Source organism: Cibotium barometz, chromosome 61, assembly GCF_041138505.1.
Source record: "Cibotium barometz isolate CiBa-2024 chromosome 61, ASM4113850v1, whole genome shotgun sequence".
NCBI lineage: Eukaryota > Viridiplantae > Streptophyta > Polypodiopsida > Cyatheales > Cibotiaceae > Cibotium > Cibotium barometz.
Window position 1 is genome coordinate 23,715,523 of NC_141106.1, and position 20,144 is coordinate 23,735,666.

General features: G+C 41.6%; 1 protein-coding gene across 2 annotated transcripts in view; it reads left to right on the forward strand.

The window, feature by feature from the left end:
* LOC147604691 (uncharacterized) overlaps nucleotides 1-20,144 on the forward strand; it is a 116,735-nt gene that overhangs the window by 77,769 nt on the left and 18,822 nt on the right. The window contains exon 6 of one of the 2 annotated variants that reach the window (XM_086794810.1): nucleotides 13,294-13,410. The exons of the other annotated variant lie outside the window; for it this stretch is intronic. Coding sequence (XP_086650936.1) covers nucleotides 13,294-13,410 — 117 coding nt within the window. The remainder of the gene's footprint in view (nucleotides 1-13,293; nucleotides 13,411-20,144) is intronic. 2 annotated transcript variants of the gene reach the window in all.

Below are 20,144 nucleotides of genomic sequence, written 5' to 3' on the forward strand. Positions count from 1 at the left end.
GACATCGATTCAAAATATGATAAGCACACATGACAGCTTCCACCCAAAAGATATGTGGTAGCCTCTTTGCCTTTAGCATACATCTGGCTATCTCCATGAGTGACCGATTCTTCCTTTCTGCAACCCCATTCTGCTGTGGAGTATAAGGAGTAGTATACTGATGTTTTATACCTCTACTCTCAAGAAAGGAATTCAACATGTGTGACATATATTCCCCCCCTCGGTCAGAACGGAGAGTCTTAACCTTGCATCTTGACTCTGTCTCAGCAAGTGCTACAAAGGCCAAAAATGCATCATATACCTGTGATTTCTGTGTCAAAGGATAGACCTAGCATATACGAGAGAAGTCATCAATAAATGTTGCAAAATAGAAGCAACCACCTAATGACTTCGTCTGCATGGGACCACAAAGATCACTGTGTATAAGCTGCAACTTTGCAGTTGCTCGTAGAGTCTGATCACGTGGGAAGGAAAACCTATGCATTTTTCCCAAAATACATCCTTCACAAATGTGATCTGGAGGCTTCTCCATGAGAGGTAGATCTGTAAACATGTTATGTCGCTGCATAAGCATAAGACTACCAAAATTTACATGCCCCATGCGAGCATGCCATAACTCCGCATCTACCATAGCTGGAGTAAGAGTGAATGCATTATAAGCAGACTGATCCACTGGCTGAAATGCATCCAACTGATAAAGTCCATGACATAATGTACCAGTAAGCATCAAGGTCAAAGCATTAGCTTTGTCTCTGACCATGCATTTATCATCATCAAAGTGGACTTGCATACCACAATGTGCTAAAGAAGAAATGGACAACAAATTCTTCTTTATCCCTGGTACATATAAGGCATTTGTAAGGCGGAGAATGGAGCCATCAATGGCTGTGAGCTGAATCTCCCCAATGCCACGAATTGGATATGAAGCATTGTTGGCACACTGAACAGTTTCGCCAACAGGGGCAGGGCCAACATGACAAAACAAATCCCTGCGAGATGTGATATGCTTTGAGGCACCACTATCAAAATACCAAGTACATGCATGCTCTGTCATACTGAGTGCCTATGAAGACCAAGAGGCATCATAGCTGCATGTATAGAAACAGTAATCCCTGTCCTCAACAAAAGAAGGAGTCTCTGGAGGAGCTTTAGAGGCATCATTTACAGACATCCCAGCTTCCTTTGCCTTCTCTTTGGCAATCCTCTTTCTACACTCTATGATGTAGTGACCTGGCTTCTTAGAGTAATGACATTTGCCCTTCTTCTTGGGCTGTCCATCACCTTTCTTGGTATCCTGAGATGAACCACCATCACCTGAATTCTGATTTGAACTCTTTGGCTGAGTTTTTCCTTTCCCCTTTTGACCTGTAGTAAATGCTTGTTCAGCACTTGTGTTCATATTCATATTCTTCCTCATTTGCTCTTCTTGTAGCAAGAGAGCAACAGATACTTAAGGGGTTCAGCAGCATTCCTCATGCTGAGGTTCAAAGAGGTATGAAAAGCTAAGTAAGATCTTGGCAAAGAGTGCAAGATGGTGGACACAAGCTGTGTCTCAGGAATAATCTCATCCACATTGATGAGTTGCTCTCTCAAATCCTGCAGCTTGTTTAAGTGGCTAGACATATCATCTCCTTCATGCATTTTCTGAGCATACCTACTGAAGGCGGCGTTGACTGTGTACGGTACTGATGTACGGGCTGGACAGAACCTGAAGGCGGCAGTGTACGGGCAGGGCAAAGGCAGGCCAACGATGCTCTGATACCAAATGAAGGCCTTTGGGGTGTTAGGGTTAGGGTTTGGAGGTGCTGCAAGTACAAGTGTGGGAAGCAGAGAGAGAGAACACGACTCTTGTGTATTCAGATGATAAAATGTGAAGTACAATAGCCACATAATAAGTGACCTAAAAATTTGTGTTCACATGTTCGGCCATAAAATGTGCCGGGTGAACCAAAACATTTATAAACTGCTTATAAGTGAAACTAAGCTAAACTGGGGAAAAAAACCTCCACTAACTGAAGTAAAAAGTGCCCCAGTAATCTACTGATGATCACTAGCACTCCTCTGGGTGCATACACAGCATAAAACCCAACAAGAATGAGCATTGGTTGCAAGCTATGCAAGTTGAAATTTCTTCTATCATCAAGAACAATACATGGGATCTTGTGGAATTGCCTAAAGGCAAGCATGTCATTGGAACAAAGTGGGTATACAAAATCAAAAGAAAGTCTGATGGTACTATTGATAGGTACAAAGCAAGACTTGTGTAAGATTCTTCTCCCAACCTTCAAGGTATACAGGAGTAAGAATCTCCTTTTCTGATCTTATAATTTTTCCCTCTCTAAAATAAGAGAAAGATTCTGTTTAAAAAAGAAAGACCCTTTCCCTAGAATACTTCTCAAGAGTCACGCCTGTTTTAAGGATTCAGAACAATGAGTTCAGAAGTGAAAATCGGTATTTTGGATACCAAGGTTTTGGTTTTCATTCGAGTACGGCCCAAAAGAATTCCTTTATCTCTTGGGAAGTATACGAAGTTATCCCCACCTTAATGTAATTCATAGAAATATGTGCCAAACCCAAATCATGGAAAGACGGTAAAACTTTAGTGGCAAGATACCGTTGGCTTCTAAGTTACGCTAGTTCCTTCCTTTATATACGTCGTAACTTTTACCTGTCGCTCACAGTAATCTTACTTCCATCGATCTCCCTTCCTCTTAATCTCCTTCATGGCTTGGCAACAGGAATTAGTTTTATCCATGATGATTTCTCACCTTCAAGATGCAAGCGAGTCTATGAAGAAAGATTTTATAGAATAGTATGAGCGCTCACTTTTTCCTCACCTAGGAACTTCTGTAGCTCAGACCAAATGGCGGACCTATCAAGACATAACTAGGGTAACACCCTGGGGTCAGCAGCACTTTCGTTAACAATGTCCGGTTGGCCATGGTTATTGAAGCCTTGGGTTTGGGTCCCCGATACTACTGCGTCATGAGATCAAGACATCTTGGGTTTTCTGAGCGGGTCTTCTTACTGGCGTGTTTTCTTCCTCATCAGAAGATATGCCTTTATCCCGTTTTTGGCTTGCCTCCTCTCAGAGGTCCTTTTGTTAGATCACCTCATACCACTGAGATAGGTGCGGCAATAACCAACAGAATTATTCCCATAGATGAGTTACCTTATACGTGCGCAGCTTGTGAGCGCTGCTTTTGTGATCATATGATGGACGGGCTTATGGAAGTGTAAAGAGTTCTTCTATGTTTACTGTATATGTTCCAAGAATGAATAAAGTTTAAATCTTGTTCTTGTCTTGACCCTTACTCTCTTTGAGACTTTTTTTAATTGGTGATTAATCTTAATTAAAAATTCTCTCAGTCTCATACTTGTGCATCTTGCGAAATTACCCCCAGTTTGCGAGATGAGGGCATCTCGCGTTTTTCAAGTGGGAGAGAATGTAAGATTGCTCCCCAGTCTCTCAAAATGTCTCAGCATCTTTCCTTGTAATCAATTCCTCTTCAGAAATATAAAAGACTTGTTTCTAACTGTTTTAATCTAGAGAGAGAAAATATTCTAGAGAGAGAATATTCAGATTTTTAATATTTTTGGATAAAAAATTATCTCATCTTATTAAAATAAGTTTCCCTGAAACAGAAATTCAAAAAGAACTTTCCAATGTGCAATTGGAATTAATTGGAAATGGGTATAAAGGACCTTAGCTTAAGGGTCTAGATTTTCAGAAATTTTTGGATTATGGTCCAATTAAGGTTCCTATGGGCCAATAGCATCAATCTATGTGTAGGGAGGAGATAAATCCAATTTGTAAAAGAAGATACCCAAAAATGAGTAAATGCTCACATAAGATGAAGAGTTGAAAATGTACAAGGTTTATTAGTAAAAAACTATGAGCAATATTAAAAATATGAGATATTTTGGGTATCCGAAAATGAGTAAATGCTCACATAAGATGAAGAGTTGAAAATGTACAAGGTTTATTAGTAAAAAACTATGAGCAATATTAAAAATATGAGATATTTTGGGTATAATGATTCCATTTTGACACATACCCAAAATATCTCATATTTTTAATATTGCTCATAGTTTTCTACTAATAAACCTTGTACATTTTTAACTCTTCATCTTATGTGAGCATTTACTCATTTTTGGATACCCAAAATATCTCATATTTTTAATATTGCTCATAGTTTTTTACTAATAAACATTGTACATTTTCAACTCTTCATCTTATGTGAGCATTTACTCATTTTTGGGTATCTTCTTTTACAAATTGGATTTATCTCCTTCCTACACATGGATTGATTCTATTGGCCCATAGGAACCTTAATTGGACCATAATCCAAAAATTTCTGAAAATCTAGACTCTTAGGCTAAGGTCCTTTATACCCATTTCCAATTAATTCCAATTGCATATTGAAAAGTTCTTTTTGAATTTCTGTTTCAGGGGAACTTATTTTAATAAGATGAGATAATTTTCTATCCAAAAATATTAAAAATTTAAATATTCTCTCTCTAGAATATTTTCTCTCTCTAGGTTAAAACAGTTAGAAACAAGTCTTTTATATTTCTGAAGAGGGATTGATTACAGGGGAAGATGCTGGGACATTTTGAGAGGCTGGGGAGGAATCTTACATTCTCTCCCACCTGAAAAACGCGAGATGCCCTCATCTCGCAAACTGGGGGTAATTTCGCAAGATGCACAAATATGAGATTGAGAGAAAATTTTTAATTAAGATTAATCACCAATTAAAAAAAGTCTCAAAGAGAGTAAGGGTCAAGACAAGAACAAGATTTAAACTTTATTCATTCTTGGAACATATACAGTAAAGATGGAAGAACTCTTTACATTTCCATAAGCCCGTCCATCATACGATCACAAAAGCAGCGCTCACAAGCTGCGCACGTATAAGGTAACTCATCTATGGGAATAATTCTGTTGGTTATTGCCGCACCTATCTCAGTGGTATGAGGTGATCTAACAAAAGGACCTCTGAGAGGAGGCAAGCCAAAAACGGGGTAAAGGCATATCTTCTAATGAGGAAGAAAACACGCCAGTAAGAAGACCCGCTCAGAAAACCCAAGATGTCTTGATCTCATGACGCAGTAGTATCGGGGACCCAAACCCAAGGCTTCAATAACCATGGCCAAGCGGACATTGTTAACGAAAGTGCTGCTGACCCCAGGGTGTTACCCTAGTTATGTCTTGATAGGTCCGCCATTTGGTCTGAGCTACAGAAGTTCCTAGGTGAGAAAAAAGTGAGCGCTCATACTATTCTATAAAATCTTTCTTCATAGACTCGCTTGCATCTTGAAGGTGAGAAATCATCATGGATAAAACTAATTCCTGTTGCCAAGTCATGAAGGAGATTAAGAGGAAGGGAGATCGATGGAAGTAAGATTACTGTGAGCGACAGGTAAAAGTTACGACGTATATAAAGGAAGGAACTAGCGTAACTTAGAAGCCAACGGTATCTTGCCACTGAAGTTTTACCGTCTTTCCATGATTTGGGTTTGGTACATATTTCTATGAATTACATTAAGAACTTTGAGATGAGGAGGTAAAAGAAGCTTGTAGGCTAAGTCACCTACTTTCATTGAATTCAGATATAAGGCTCACAATATCTGGGGGATAACTTCTTATACTTCCCAAGAGATAAAGGAATTCTTTTGGGCCGTACTCGAATGAAAACCAAAACCTTGGTATCCAAAACACCGATTTTCACTTCTGAACTCATTGTTCTGAATCCTTAAAACAGGCGTGACTCTTGAGAAGTATTCTAGGGAAAGGGTCTTTCTTTTTTAAACAGAATCTTTCTCTTATTTTAGAGAGGGAAAAATTATAAGATCAGAAAAGGAGATTCTTACTCCTGTATACCTTGAAGGTTGGGGGAAGAATCTTACATTCTACCTCACTTAAAAAGTGCGAGATGTCCTCATCTCGCCAAGTAGAGGACAACTCTTTTTCTTAAGATCCAATTTATTCTGGGGTTCCTTATATTCTGTCCAACCCAACAGAATACGGGGATAATTATCCCTTAAATAGAACTCATCATTAAATAACGATTCATTCAAATCATATCATTCATATCTTTAACACGATAATGGTCTATTAGACCGAAAAAATTCTCTTTTGAATATTCCTCCACGGAAATTTCAGTTAAGCAAGTTCTCAATTTGTCATCCCTTAACTTGATCTAACGGTCAAGTGTTAACAGTAGCAATTTGACAGCACAATCCACTAATCTCATAGTGATTTGCTGAAATCATTATCATCATTTATCATCACAGGGACTCGTCCCATTCATCCTCATTGTAGTTTTGCTCATCATTTTTCAATCAGAATCCAAATCAATTCATCAGTTCTCAAACAAAATTAAAATCATATCAACCACATTCGAAATCATCATCTGGATAGCATTAACGCTTATAATTTCAAGTCTTGAATTTACTCGTATATACTGCCGGTAAAGAGCTGTAGTTATACCCTCGGTATATACGGGTCGTCATAATACTTGGAACTATAAGGTAAATACCATCATGTCTAGGCCTCAAGCAAGTCAGGGTTCCATATAATTGCGGTACTTCCATTTGAAGACCCAATTACTAATTTATGAATTTTCAGATTGAATATCAATTTGTATGAATTATATCACACAATTACAACCTTTTTGATTCTTGATAAATTTTTGATATATTTGGCTTCTCGGTTGATCCTTATTAACCAAAAAGCTTTGATACCAACTGTGAGATCCCTGTTCCCACCGAGTAACAGATTCGAGGTACTAGCTGCGGAAGCAGCACTTCTCACACGAGACAGGGGTTCCACATTCGGGGTCTCACCCACGGATATTCGGACAAGAGACTAATCTGTCGGTTTATCCAAAACCGAACCCGAAAAAACTTTCCTTATCCGGAAAGCACGGGCGATTCCACCAGGATAACTCTTTGCTCTAACGTAGTCAAGATCATTACTGATCAAACTGATCCGACTGCACCTCTAACGGTACTTGGTCAGATCAAGGAAGAAACTTGCACTTGGATCATTGGGATCAACGCTTTTTTTCCCATCAAGAGGCACCACCGTTGATTCCTATCCATAGAACAATTACTATCCGAGACTTACTTCATCTATCGTAATAACAGAAATTGAGTCTCGATTTACGGATCCATCAGTCCAGCCTAACCCCATCCGATCCCATGGGTTAGCCAACCGCCCAACCACTGTAGTGATGGGATCCAATTTGGAATTTGGTTAGGTTTTGTCCCGCGTACCAAGGAAAAGAATATCAAGGCCCCCTAGCCGGAAGTTCATGCAATCATAAAATTAGGCACACCACTTACACACCCAATATGAAATTGCCTTTTTCTCAGCATCAGCTAACTTTAAAACAATCCTTTAATGAAACCATAGTACCACTGATCACAGTCTTCCAAATTATCCGGTTGATTCTCAATTTTCCCATCATTCCTTCATCAGAGTATCTATGGCATCATTGACAACTAGAACGCTCACCACCTGTCCACTCAGGAGCCTTTTCAATAGTTCCTAGCCCATAACACTCGGCAATATAATCACTTATAAAAATCAAGATGGACTCTCGTTAAAGATCAGCAAGATCAACCAACAGATCCATAAAAAAAAGCCATGGACTTATCCATTGAAGACCAGCAAGGTCAATCAACCAGATCCATGCCCGGTTTCAGAAAAACAACTCTTACTCCTTGTTCCAATATCTTCCTCGACGCACGTGTGGGTATCCTAGGCGACCCAGAGCCCGAGCACCGTATGGTCAGCACCCTCTAGGATCCTTCGCAGGTGACCTAGCGCTTCACTCATAGGCCGCTTCCTTGGTTCCTCATCCACCGTACCGGAAGCTCACCATTTTAATCGAACCGAGGCTGGTCAAGACCTCGGCCGACTTTGCTACGCGAGACGTTCTCCATTGACTCTCCGTCAGCAGTTGCAACTTTATCAGTTAGGTCTCCACGACCTTAATCACAAGACGGTCAAAATGCTTCCCCAGCATTCTTGACATAAAACAGCCATTTACAAACAGCATTTACAAACAGTTTACAAATACAGTTTCTATATTAACTCTCATTTTTCCACATTATCTCTCGTTAATCCACATTACTTATTCCACATTCCATTTATATGTGTACTTAATCCAATCACCTCATTTTCCATCTCTTCACTTCAGATTCCTTTACATCACATATCATATATTCACATCCATACATCCACATCCACATCCACATTCACATCCATACATCCACATCTACATGCTCATCTCCATTTTCACATCCTCATTTATACATCCACATCCACATACATACATACATCCACATTCCCATCCACATACATCCACATCCACATTCCCATTCACATCTATACATTCATATCTACATGCACATTCACATCTATACATCCACATCTATATCCTCATTCATACCCATACATCCACATTCATGCATCCACATCTACATGCATACATCCATACATACACATCCACATTTACATCCATGCATCCACATCCACATTCACATCCTCATTCACATCCACATCCACATCCTCATTTACATCCATACATCCACATTCATGCATCCACATCTACATGCATACATCCATACATACCCATCCACATTCACATCTATATTCTCACCCTATCACAACCCATATACATCTTATCCCATCACATACACTTTTTACCTCATCCCATACACATCCTATCACTTCTTAACTCATCTTATCACATCCTAACTCATCTCATATGCATCTTATCATATCTTATCACTTCTCATATCTTTTATGCATACTTCTATGCATGAAATTCAATTATGCTAAAAGTAACACTTTTATAATAAAATATTCATCTCTTATGGATATCTCTATGCATGAATTTCAATTATGCTAAAAGTAACACTTCTATAATAAAATATTCATCTCTTATGCATACCTCTATGCATGAAATTCAATTATGCTAAAAGTAACACTTTTATAATAAAATATTCATCTCTTATGCATACCTCTATGCATGAATTTCAATTATGCTAAAAGTAACACTTTTATAATAAAATATTCATGAATTTCAATTATGCTAAAAGTAACACTTTTATAATAAAATATTCATCTCTTATGCATATTTCTATGCATGAATTTCAATTAAGCTAAAAGTAACTCTTTTATAATAAAATATTCATCTCTTATGCATACCTCTATGCATGAAATTCAATTATGCTAAAAGTAACTTTTTTATAATAAAATATTCATCTCTTATGCATACCTCTATGCATGAATTTCAATTATGCTAAAAGTAACACTTTTAAAATAAAATATTCATTTCTTATGCATACTATATGCATGAATTTTAATTATGCTAAAAGTAACACTTTTATAATAGAATATTCATCTCTTATGCATACCTCTATGCATGAATTTCAATTAAGCTAAAAGTAACTCTTTTATAATAAAATATTCATCTCTTATGCATACCTCTATGCATGAAATTCAATTATGCATAATATAAAAATCAATTTCTCTAGGATTACAACGAATATCTTTTAATTAATCTAAGATGATAATTTCTAGAATATGGTAGGAAGTCCTCTTTTTATGCTTTGAATGAAATTATTTTATGAGTAATTTTTATAAAAATTTTGCCATAGCTCCACTGCTATGACTGATAAATCTCAATTTTTCTAAGGGATAAAGCTTATCATTAAGGAAATAATTAGAATGGTCTCTAATTGGATCATCAATCCATAATGGATTGAACCATCAATATACATAAGCTAAAAGCATAGAAAAAAGCCATTAATTTGGTCTCTAGCATAGCTTAATCTTGGATTAAGGAAAAGCTTTATGAAAAGCTTCATTTGGATTGAGAATGGATCATGAGTATGATCGTTTCTTGAGTGAGAGAGAGAAATTACATAAAAACCATTAGAATTAAGCATAAATGAAAATTTATGTAATTCTTAACTATTATTAATCAATTAACTTCAATAGCATTCATCAAATTATATAACTCTTCACTAACATTCATCAATTAACTTCAATAGCATTCAAAAACCATTCCAATTAAGCTTCTCAAGCTTGAGAGGGATTGAGAAGAGAGAAACATTGAGGAATTATAGAAAAGATCAAAATTCACCATTTATCTTACAAATTGCTTGATTCTTTGTTCACGGTAGAGGCCCCCAACCAATCAATTGGTTAAGTATGTTGATGGAGCCACCAATGGGGATTGAAGAAAGAGGGAAGCTCTAGAAACTAGTGAATTATTAATGAATTCATAGTTCTTGGCTTAGGTGGAGTAGAGTAACGATGCATAAACACTATATATTTTTCAACAAAAATTTGACCATTTTTAGGTCAGTTAAGCTAACTTTTTGGAACTAGACTTGAATGAGGAGAGAGGAGAGATGAAATATCTCAATTTTTATGAGTTTAAAACTCATTCAAGCATGTGAATTATGCACCTCCTTTAAAGAACTCCCCTTCTTTACATATGTGTCAAAATCGAATCATTATACCCAAAATATCTCATATTTTTAATATTGCTCATAGTTTTTTACTAATAAACCTTGTACATTTTTAACTCTTCATCTTATGTGAAATATGCACCTCCTTTAAAGAACTCGCCTTTCTTACATATGTGTCAAAATGGAATCATTATACCCAAAATATGTCATATTTTTAATATTGCTCATAGTTTTTTACTAATAAACCTTGTACATTTTCAACTCTTCATCTTATGTGAGCATTTACTCATTTTTGGGTATCTTCTTTTACAAATTGGATTTATCTCCTCCCTACACATGGATTGATGCTATTGGCCCATAGGAACCTTAATTGGACCATAATCAAAAAATTTCTGAAAATCTAGACCCTTAGGCTAAGGTCCTTTATACCCATTTCCAATTAATTTCAATTGCACATTGGAAAGTTCTTTTTGAATTTCTGTTCAGGGGAACTTATTTTAATAAGATGAGATAATTTTTTATCCAAAAATATTAAAAATCTGAATATTCTCTCTCTAGAATATTTTCTCTCTCTAGGTTAAAACAGTTAGAAATAAGTCTTTTATATTTTTGAAGAGGGATTGATTACAGGGGAAGATGCTGGGACATTTTGAGAGGCTGGGGAGGAATCTTACATTCTCTCCCACTTGATAAACGCGAGATGCCCTCATCTCGCAAACTGGGGGTAATTTCGCAAGATGCACAAGTATGAGACTGAGAGAAAATTTGATGGCAACGATGTTAAAACGAGATTTGTATATGGGAGGCAACGATGCCAGATGAGCCGTTGGATAGCAACGATGCCAGATGACCCCTTGGCAGTCGGGTGGTCATTGCAACCAGATGGCTCTCAGATGACTGCATTGGATTTCAGAGTTGGGCGGTCATTGTGACTGGATGGCCCGGATGACTGTATTGGATTTCATAGTCGGGCGGTCAAAGCGACGAGATGGCCTAGATGACTATTTATTAACTCTCGGGCGGTCCTAGTGACTTGATGGCTTTGAGTGATAGTTTGAGCAGTTTCCCTCGGGAGCCGGATAGCTCAGCATGGTTTCTGATGAAACTAGACAGGACAATCCATGAACAGGAGGATCATTACTTGTGTATTGTATACTGATGTATGTTTGAATTTCTCTGACTTTGTGTGTTGTTTTTGATGTGTGGATGGATTTATGGCATGTGATAGTCCACTGTTCTTAACACTACCTGGTCAGTACTTAGAGTACTCACTAGACGTGAATGAGACATACTTGTTTGTTGAGTAGCTTTTGTCTAGTTTTTGCAGAAGGTAAGTACGCATTTATTAAATCTAACACATGTGACAGGCCATGAAGAAGTACCATCAAGAACAAAGACATTGGTCTAAGATAAGGCATAGAGATGTTGCTAGATGAGCAGATGGCACCACAGATATGGGGAAAAACCAGATGCACAAGCTCACCCGATAGGGCTAGTACCTAGAATATATGGAACATTTGTATTCCGCAATTGAGGACAATTGCAATATAAGAGGGAGGAAATGTAACTATTTGGCCCTCCTAGCTCTTTTTCACATGATGGAACTCATGCCCGGACACATGGATAGATTGATGAAAGCATAGGAACAAGGATCTTGAAGTTGGCTCATGAAAAAGCACCAGTTTTGGTGAAAAAGCAAGGAAAAGCATGAACACAAACTTGGTTGACCGCGAGCCAAGGTCACTGTTGGAAAGAGGGCAGCTAAGCATATAGTGTGCCTTATCCTCTACCTGTCCTGTGGCACATAGTCTACATCATGGTTGTCACGGTACGAAAATCCGATGCCGTACGGGAATTTTTGGTATGATATGAAATTTTCGGATACCGTACGATAAAATACGGTTTTTATTTTTTACACTTACAACCTATGGAGCTTCAAGCTTGAATGTGAGGGAAGGTTGGGAGGGGAGGAGTCTACAGTGCTTGAGGAACCAAAACATGGATATGTGTCTCTTCCGGTTGGATCTCCCGATTGTCTCCAAAAAAGAACCTGGATGGGTAATGCAATACCAAAGGTCTCCTAGCGTAGCGTTTATGACTAAGGGACCGTCCTTGCACAAATACGAGGAGTGCATCTAGGGTGATAAGTTTAGGGACTCCTCTCTAGATCAAAATGGCCATGCCCAAATCTTCTCCCTCGTACATAACTTGAGAATCTAATTGTCTAGCCTACCTATACTAGGGATCCCGAAGTGATGTAGCAAGATTCTCTCATCCTACCAATCAAGTGTACACTGCCAGTCTACCTCGCCAGATTTTTTAGGTCTCTCAACAACCCCATATGGAATACTGAGTGGACATGAAAGTTGCGAAGTATTGTGAGCATTTGGGACCTTCGTAAAGCAGGGTTTCTATATTTTTTTTAAGCATTTGGAATTTTTTTTTCAAGGAAAAAAAATTTGGAAAAAAAAAATAAAAATAAAAATCGTACCGTACGATATCGTACGGTATCGTACTGTACGAACCGTATGGTACGAACCCATTCGTACTGGTACGAGAAACAACTATTGTCTACATATCCTCGTCTCCTGTGAGAAAATACATGGCTTGGCTAGCCTCTAGTCCAAGGCGGTGGGAGGATACCCTGACCTGCCCATTCTCGGATGGGGACACCCACATCCGATATATGTGTAGTCCAAGTACATCTAACCGGATGATCCGATTGATCTCTTGGAGAGAGAGAGAGAGAGAGAGAGAGGCGTATTTGTGTCTCTAATCTGCAACTTACTATGCATGCAGATCGTTTTGCTACTTCGTCTAGTACCAATCTTGCCGTTTAACATCCTGAATTATCTTCTTTCTGTCACACCAGTTGGTCTTGGAAAGTACATGCTTGCATCTTGGATTGGCATGATGGTTAGTATATTGTTCAGCATCTTTTATTTTGTTTAAGAATGGTAAAATTTTCATATTTGTCCTAAAGTTCTATCATTGTTTAAGATCTGTAGGTGTGTGTGAATTGGATGAAATACAAAGGGATTGTTGGAAACGTAGTGTCTTTTGTGGTTATTGGTGGGCAGTAGCATTGTGATGGTAGCTTGGATTGTACTAGAAACTTTTGTCATACTTATCTAAACTAGATTAGCAAAAATGTTACTTTGTTGAAGTAAAGGCATGTTTCTATTGACTAGAGAAGCACAATCTTTCAATCTCCAACGTTTGTGACAAAATTCTGGACGGTAGGGGAAAGCATGTCTTTTTTTAGGGTGGCGTGTCTTGTTCAAGGTGCCGCGTCTTTTTTTAGGGTGCTGCTATAAAAACTTGCCCCCCCCCCAAAGAAAGGATTCTTTTATTAGTCAAAAGTAATTATCTGCATGATGCGAACTACAACCCTCAATAGATGTAGGTACAATGGTCCCTTATGCAAGGACTGGAGAAATCCAAAGAAAAAAAAAGATGGGAGATTGGCTGATCTTGGGCTAAGAAACTAGTATTATAATTGCATTCGATGAGCAGTGGCTCATCCATACTATTGCTAGCTATGGAAGAAAAAACAAGGAAAGAAATTCAGGGGAACATGCTTTCAACAAATCATATGGGGCTTTAAGTCCAATATATTTCATAATAACTTATCATGTGCATCGGCATGAAAACATATAACATAATCAAAACAACTAATGGACTAATTGATAATAGAAGCTAGATATGGTTAACCATAAAAGTTAGATACAAGGGTGGCATGATAAAAGCACCCATGGCTTTGTGAGACAAGCTTGGCCTATAAATACCCTTGTAGCATCTTCTCTTGGCCTCTCCAAGGTTATGAGCAAGCAGTGGTGCATCCCATATCTCCGTATGATCATGGCTACTTGTTTGTTTGAGGTTGTGGTGTAGGGCCTCGAAGGTCCAGACTTGGTGCCTTTTTTAACATCCTTCGTGACTCTCCTTGGTGGACATAAAGCCTTGGTGAAAAACATTTATAAGGAGTGCATCCATATACTGGGATTCCCTAGGAGTGGTCTGTCGTTCAGGGATCTTTGTGGCATCTTGTGTGGTTTGGTAGAAAGGGATATGGAGGTTGTATGAGTTACGACAATCGGGACATGTCTCTTTTGCGGTACTATTAGGGATGAGCATTCTACAAAACACTTACAAGGACAATCACATAATGTGTCCTGACAAGCTTGCAGCCTTAAAGCCAAACAAGCGTAGGACACGTACTATTGAAAACCGCACAACCTAACCCCATGGGACAAGAAACTAGAAACCCTAAGATAGAGGGTTTTGCACAACCGTTCCCTTACGTCTCACCACCATGTGAATATGTAGAAGACATGCTAAGGATGGCGTTTGAAATGGGAAGGGGGGTTGTCACGAACATGGCACCTAGAGGCTTGGAATTGGGAAAAACCAAGCCACACCACATCTCAACAAGGATGATGACCAAATTTGATGGAATTGGAGATCCCATTTAGTACCTAGAAAAGTTTGATCAAGTTTACGAAGCAATGGGAAGGATTGATGATCCCACCAAGTATTGTTCCCCTCCTTAGACATTTACTCCTAAATGAAGTCAAGAACTGACGTTATAACTAGCCTCTATCTCCCAAGTTGGGTCCTTCTCCGTCCAATCTTTCCACTATTCAATGATCACATTATTCCTAATCTGTCTCTCCTTGAAGTCAATCATGAGCTCTGGCTCATGTGGAACAAAGGGCAAGTCCTCAAGCTCAATAAGTTCTTGAGAAGTAACAATACTATGCTTAGCCCCTACTTTCTCCGAGAGTCTACTCACATGGAAAACTAGATGAACTTGCACATAAGGAGGTAATTCTAGCCTCTAGGCCAAGAGTGCACTTGGGAGGGCCTTGACATCCATTCATACCCACTAGCACCACTAACAAAGCCCGATGAACTAGAAGGCATGGCAATGGGCGGCACATCACTTGAGTTTACATTAGGCATGGACTCACCAATGTTAGATGAATTGGGAGTTACGGGAACTTGAGAAGAAGATGCATAATTGGGATGAAGGGGACCTTGTTGAGAGGTTTGTGTCGATGTTGATGCTCCCACACTCGGTCTTCTTGATGTCTCCTTTTGCTTGGCTTCTTCCACCTTTGCATTGATGGCCTCCGGAGGCAAAGGAAATCTGAAATTTTTGAAAATTTCAGAAATTGAGCATGAAAATGCCCAAATTAATGAGAGATTGGGGGAGATAATGTGAAATTCATGATTTTGGGAGATTGGGTATGAACTTCATGATTTGGGAGTAGATTTTTTGTTATTTTCAAAATTTGGATAAGAATAGGAGAGAGACAGAGGAAAGAAACAAGTTGGAAGGGAAGAGGAGAAAAGGGAAGGAGGTGAGAAGGCAAGAAAAGGAGAGAAAGAGGAGGGGTGGACCGTGGAGGAGAATAGAGAAAGAGGAGAAGGGAAAAGGAAGAGGAGGCGTGGAGGAGAAGAAGCGAAGGAAGAGAAGGTGTGGAGGAGAAGCAGTGAAGGAAGTGGAGGCGTGGAGGAGAAGACGCAAAGCAGGCTGCAGTGAACGGCAACAATGAAACAGACGAAGAAGAAATTGATGGGTAGATGGGATGCGCGAAGAAGCGAAGCGAATTGGGGAAAAAAAATCGCCCGTTTTTTTGATCTGAACATCCAATTGGGCAAAACATCCCACGTTTCGTCCTGTTTCGAAACGTTTCTGTCGAAACGCATTTTTATGTTACTATGATCCCGACTTGGATGCGGTGAGGAACATATGATGACACCAACCAAAGTGCAAGGCCCTAAGGCCGGACACTAGGCATTTTCATTGTAAGCCCTTGTCCTGAGACAATTCACTGGTGTACCTCCATTGGGTAGTCAAAGTCGTGCACGTGCCAGACACATCAATGTCATGCATGTCCCCCACACATTTTTAACCCTCTTGTATGATGTAATGTTGCCGTGGTCACTTATTAGGCCATTTGGTGGGTGTCCATTTCTTGGTCATTATCTAGAGTCAAGTCCAAGTGTGTACAAACCCATGTTACAAGGTACTAGTTACACCACATTTTCGGGGCATTGACTGTTGGGTATTTCGGAGCTTCACGTCTGTGTCCATCTTGTGTGTTTAACCATCCTATGTGTGTAACCTTATTCATGTGTGTGTGAACACCCCCTTTTATGTGGATAGGATAAGTGTGCCACAAGTCATTAGTACTATGTGTTGACATGTGTCCTGTGTATGTGAAAAAAGATAAGGCTACTCTTAAGCCTACAAAAAGCATTGTACTTGGTGAGTAACAACCCTTCAATCATATCTAATCAACCATCATTGAGTCGTGCAGTACTCTCTTTGGGCATTGTCTTTCTATCTCTAGCTCTCTCTCTCTCTCTCTCTTTTTTTTTTTCGTGAAATGGTGTTTTATATTATATGTAAAAATGTACATCAGCCACATGGCTCACACAGAACCTATGGCCCCCAAAAAAAAACCCCACAAAAGATCCTCTAAAGGATCATGACCATGCAAACCTGTACACTAATAAGAAAGCCTCCTAGCCAAATAAGCATCCCAGATAGCTCTCTCTCTCTCTCTTTCACACACACACACACACACATCTGCACAAGCACACCATGGAGCGCTTTCATCCTGCTTAGCTCTAGCCTATGTACCTGTAACCCTAACGCCATTATGCACTATGGTCACTCATAAGGTTAATAGGCACCCCATTGTGCCCACTTGGCACACCTTATCAAGGTGTTTTCAGCCCCACAACCAACCCTTATCTAGTTGGCAAGTCTCCACACCCCTATATCATCCACAACCAACCCTTATCCTGTCTTCCAATCTCAAGGTCAATCCAATCCCACTACCGATTGAGTTCGAGACAGCCCAGAGCGTGGCCCAGGTCCTAGCCATAGGTCCCCTTGACATCAGGGGCGCTCGGGCCCTTCTTCAGACCTTGGCAGCATGGTTTCGACCCAGCAGCGGCCGAGCAAGGAGAGCCCCTATTCCATGTTACAGTTTGCTTTCCTGGACTTCATCGCGAGTACCTTCCGCTCCTTTCTAGGATAGGATCATTGGTGGGCTCGGTGCTTGAGACTGGCCCCACAGCAGCTTCAGTGGTGGCTAGAGCAGCTGGCCTGCCTTCGGTCAGAGTTTTGGCTCCTGACATCTCCTCCCTTCCGAAGGTCATTCAGTTACCTAGGATAGGGGGGGGATGGATCGATGAGAGAGTGGAGTTTTTGGGGCTCCCGAACCAGTGTTTTATATGCAGGCAGGTCGGCCACCTGGCCAAGGCCTGCCCTCGTAGGAGACCCCGACCTTCACCGCAGCAGCAGACCCCCGATGGCCCGCCCACAGATGCGGCTCGGCAGGCAGCCTCCGGGACACCTGCTCAGCCCACAGAGACCTCGGATTGGCAACCTGGACAAGGGCGCCGTAGAGGGAGACAGGCACAGCAGCATGCCCAGAGACCGACGCAGCAGCAGTCACGGCCTTAGCATCACTGGGTTCCAGTGAGGAACAGCTTTGCTCCCCTCCAGGAGGAGACCCCAACGCAGGCTGAGGATCAGGAGATGCCAGCACCCCCCCCCTTCGCCCTCACCCCCCCCTCCCCCCCTCCCTCCTCGCTTCTACCTTCGCCTCCTCCCGTTCCCGCTCCCGCTTTTTCAGTGGCTCCTTCCCCACCCCCTTCTCCCCCCTTCTCCCCCCCCCCCCCCCCCCTCCTCCCCTTCCGCTCGCCTCAGCTCCCCGGGAGGCACTGGCAGTTCCCTGGCGCTCACCTGCAGTCCGGCGGACACTGAGCACCGACCTTACTCGAGCACCGCAGAGGAGACCTACCATGCCGATTCGTGCTTCACGGATATTCTCTATCCGCAGTCGGCTGAGTAGTCTCGACACTAGACGGCGCTCAGAGGCTTTCGACTACTCTATCACACGCCTTTTTGGAGCGGAGGGCCTCCATGAGCCAGCACCCATCAGAGTTCATGTGGTGATACCTCCGGCTCGAGGGGAGGAGGCACTTGATTCTGCGGTGGCCTTCTCCTTCCCTCTTTGCGGCACTAGCGACCAGGAGTGGACTCTGGATCTCGCTCTTAGTATGTTGAAGACTCAGGCAGTTGAATTTTCTCACCATGTGAGCGAGTTGGAGATGATAGATGTGATAGGCCGACTCTGTGAGTTGGCACATTTCTTTGATACCGGGAGTGCGGATGCCTCCGGGATCCGACATTTGGTGGTTCGCATAGTGGCAGACCTAGCACGAGACCCTGGCTATGTATGCATACATGAGGTTTCTCTCTCCGAGCGGGAGGCAGTCGCTATGGGACACAGCCACCACTGGCGCCTGGTCTGAGACTCTTGTAGCACACCGGGTGGGCAGATTTGTAGCCGCTCAGATGGGGATTACTCTCCATCCAAGTCGCTTGCGAAGGCCCGCCGCATGGCTGAGACAGCCTCCACCTTAGCAGGTCATCCATGAGGATCATCTCATGGAATGTACAGGGCCTTGGTGGCGCACACTATGTACGTTATCGTGGTTGCTTGAGGTAGGAGCTTCAGAGATGCCTGGTTGGGGGCAGTATTGATATTCTGATGATGCAGGAGCACCATTTGAGTGAGAGCAGGATTCGAAGATATGGGTCGGTGATGCCTGGTAGATGGGACACATTTTGGTCTGCAGGCTTTGGCCCCTTGGGTGGGCAGGGTGGAGTATGTATGGTCATTGCGGATGTATGGCGGCAGGCCATTGTGGATCGCGGGGTCATTGTGCCTAGTAGAGCACAGTATGTTATTCTGAGGATGCACGATGAGCACTTTGGTGTGCTCAATGTCTATGTGCCCAACCATGCTAGTGCCAGAGCAGAGTTCTGGACCCTTGTTACAGATGCATTGCCCGGAGCTTGCAGCTTGGGAGCGATTTTGTATGACACTGCGGATCACTGATGCATGGCAGCATGAGGCTCTCTCTCGTTCTCAGGAGAGTCTTAGTTTTTCTCGGTCTGATTGCCGTCAGGGAGGGACTAATCTATCACGGATTGATCGCTTCTATGTGGGCGACAGGTTCGGGGAGCGTGGTGGCTCCGTTGGCATTCTCGCTGGCACCTCTTTTTCAGACCATGTGCCAGTTATTTTGACACTGGAGGAGAGGACACGGGAGACCAGCTTGCAGTTGAGGGTCCCAGAGAGGATACTTATAGATCCCAGTCTTTCTGAGGACATTGAGAGGATATGGCATGATAGCCAGAGCTCTGACCTGGATGCAGCAGGCCAGTGTGCCCAGGGACTCATCGAGCTCAGCTCTTTTCTGCACGCTACAGCCTTGACACGGCTGGGAGAGACTCGAGAGCGGGAGTGTCGCTTGAGATGTAGCCTTGCCTCGCTTCAGCGTCTTCAGGAGTAGCTGCCTACATGTGAGTGGGTGGCGTCCGAGCAGAGCCAGGCACGCCAGGAGGTTCGAGAGGCAGAGGAGCAGAGACATGAGTTGTACTATCATCGCCAGGCCTCTCAGTGGACACAGCTTGGTGATAGAGTGACTGGGGAGTTTTTTGAGATCACCGGACCTCGCTATGCTTGAGCAGGAGTTCGCCAGCGCAGGAGGCAGGAAGGATCGTTAGCCACTGAGCCCGGGGAGATTAGAGCCATTGCCACTAAGTTCTATAGAGA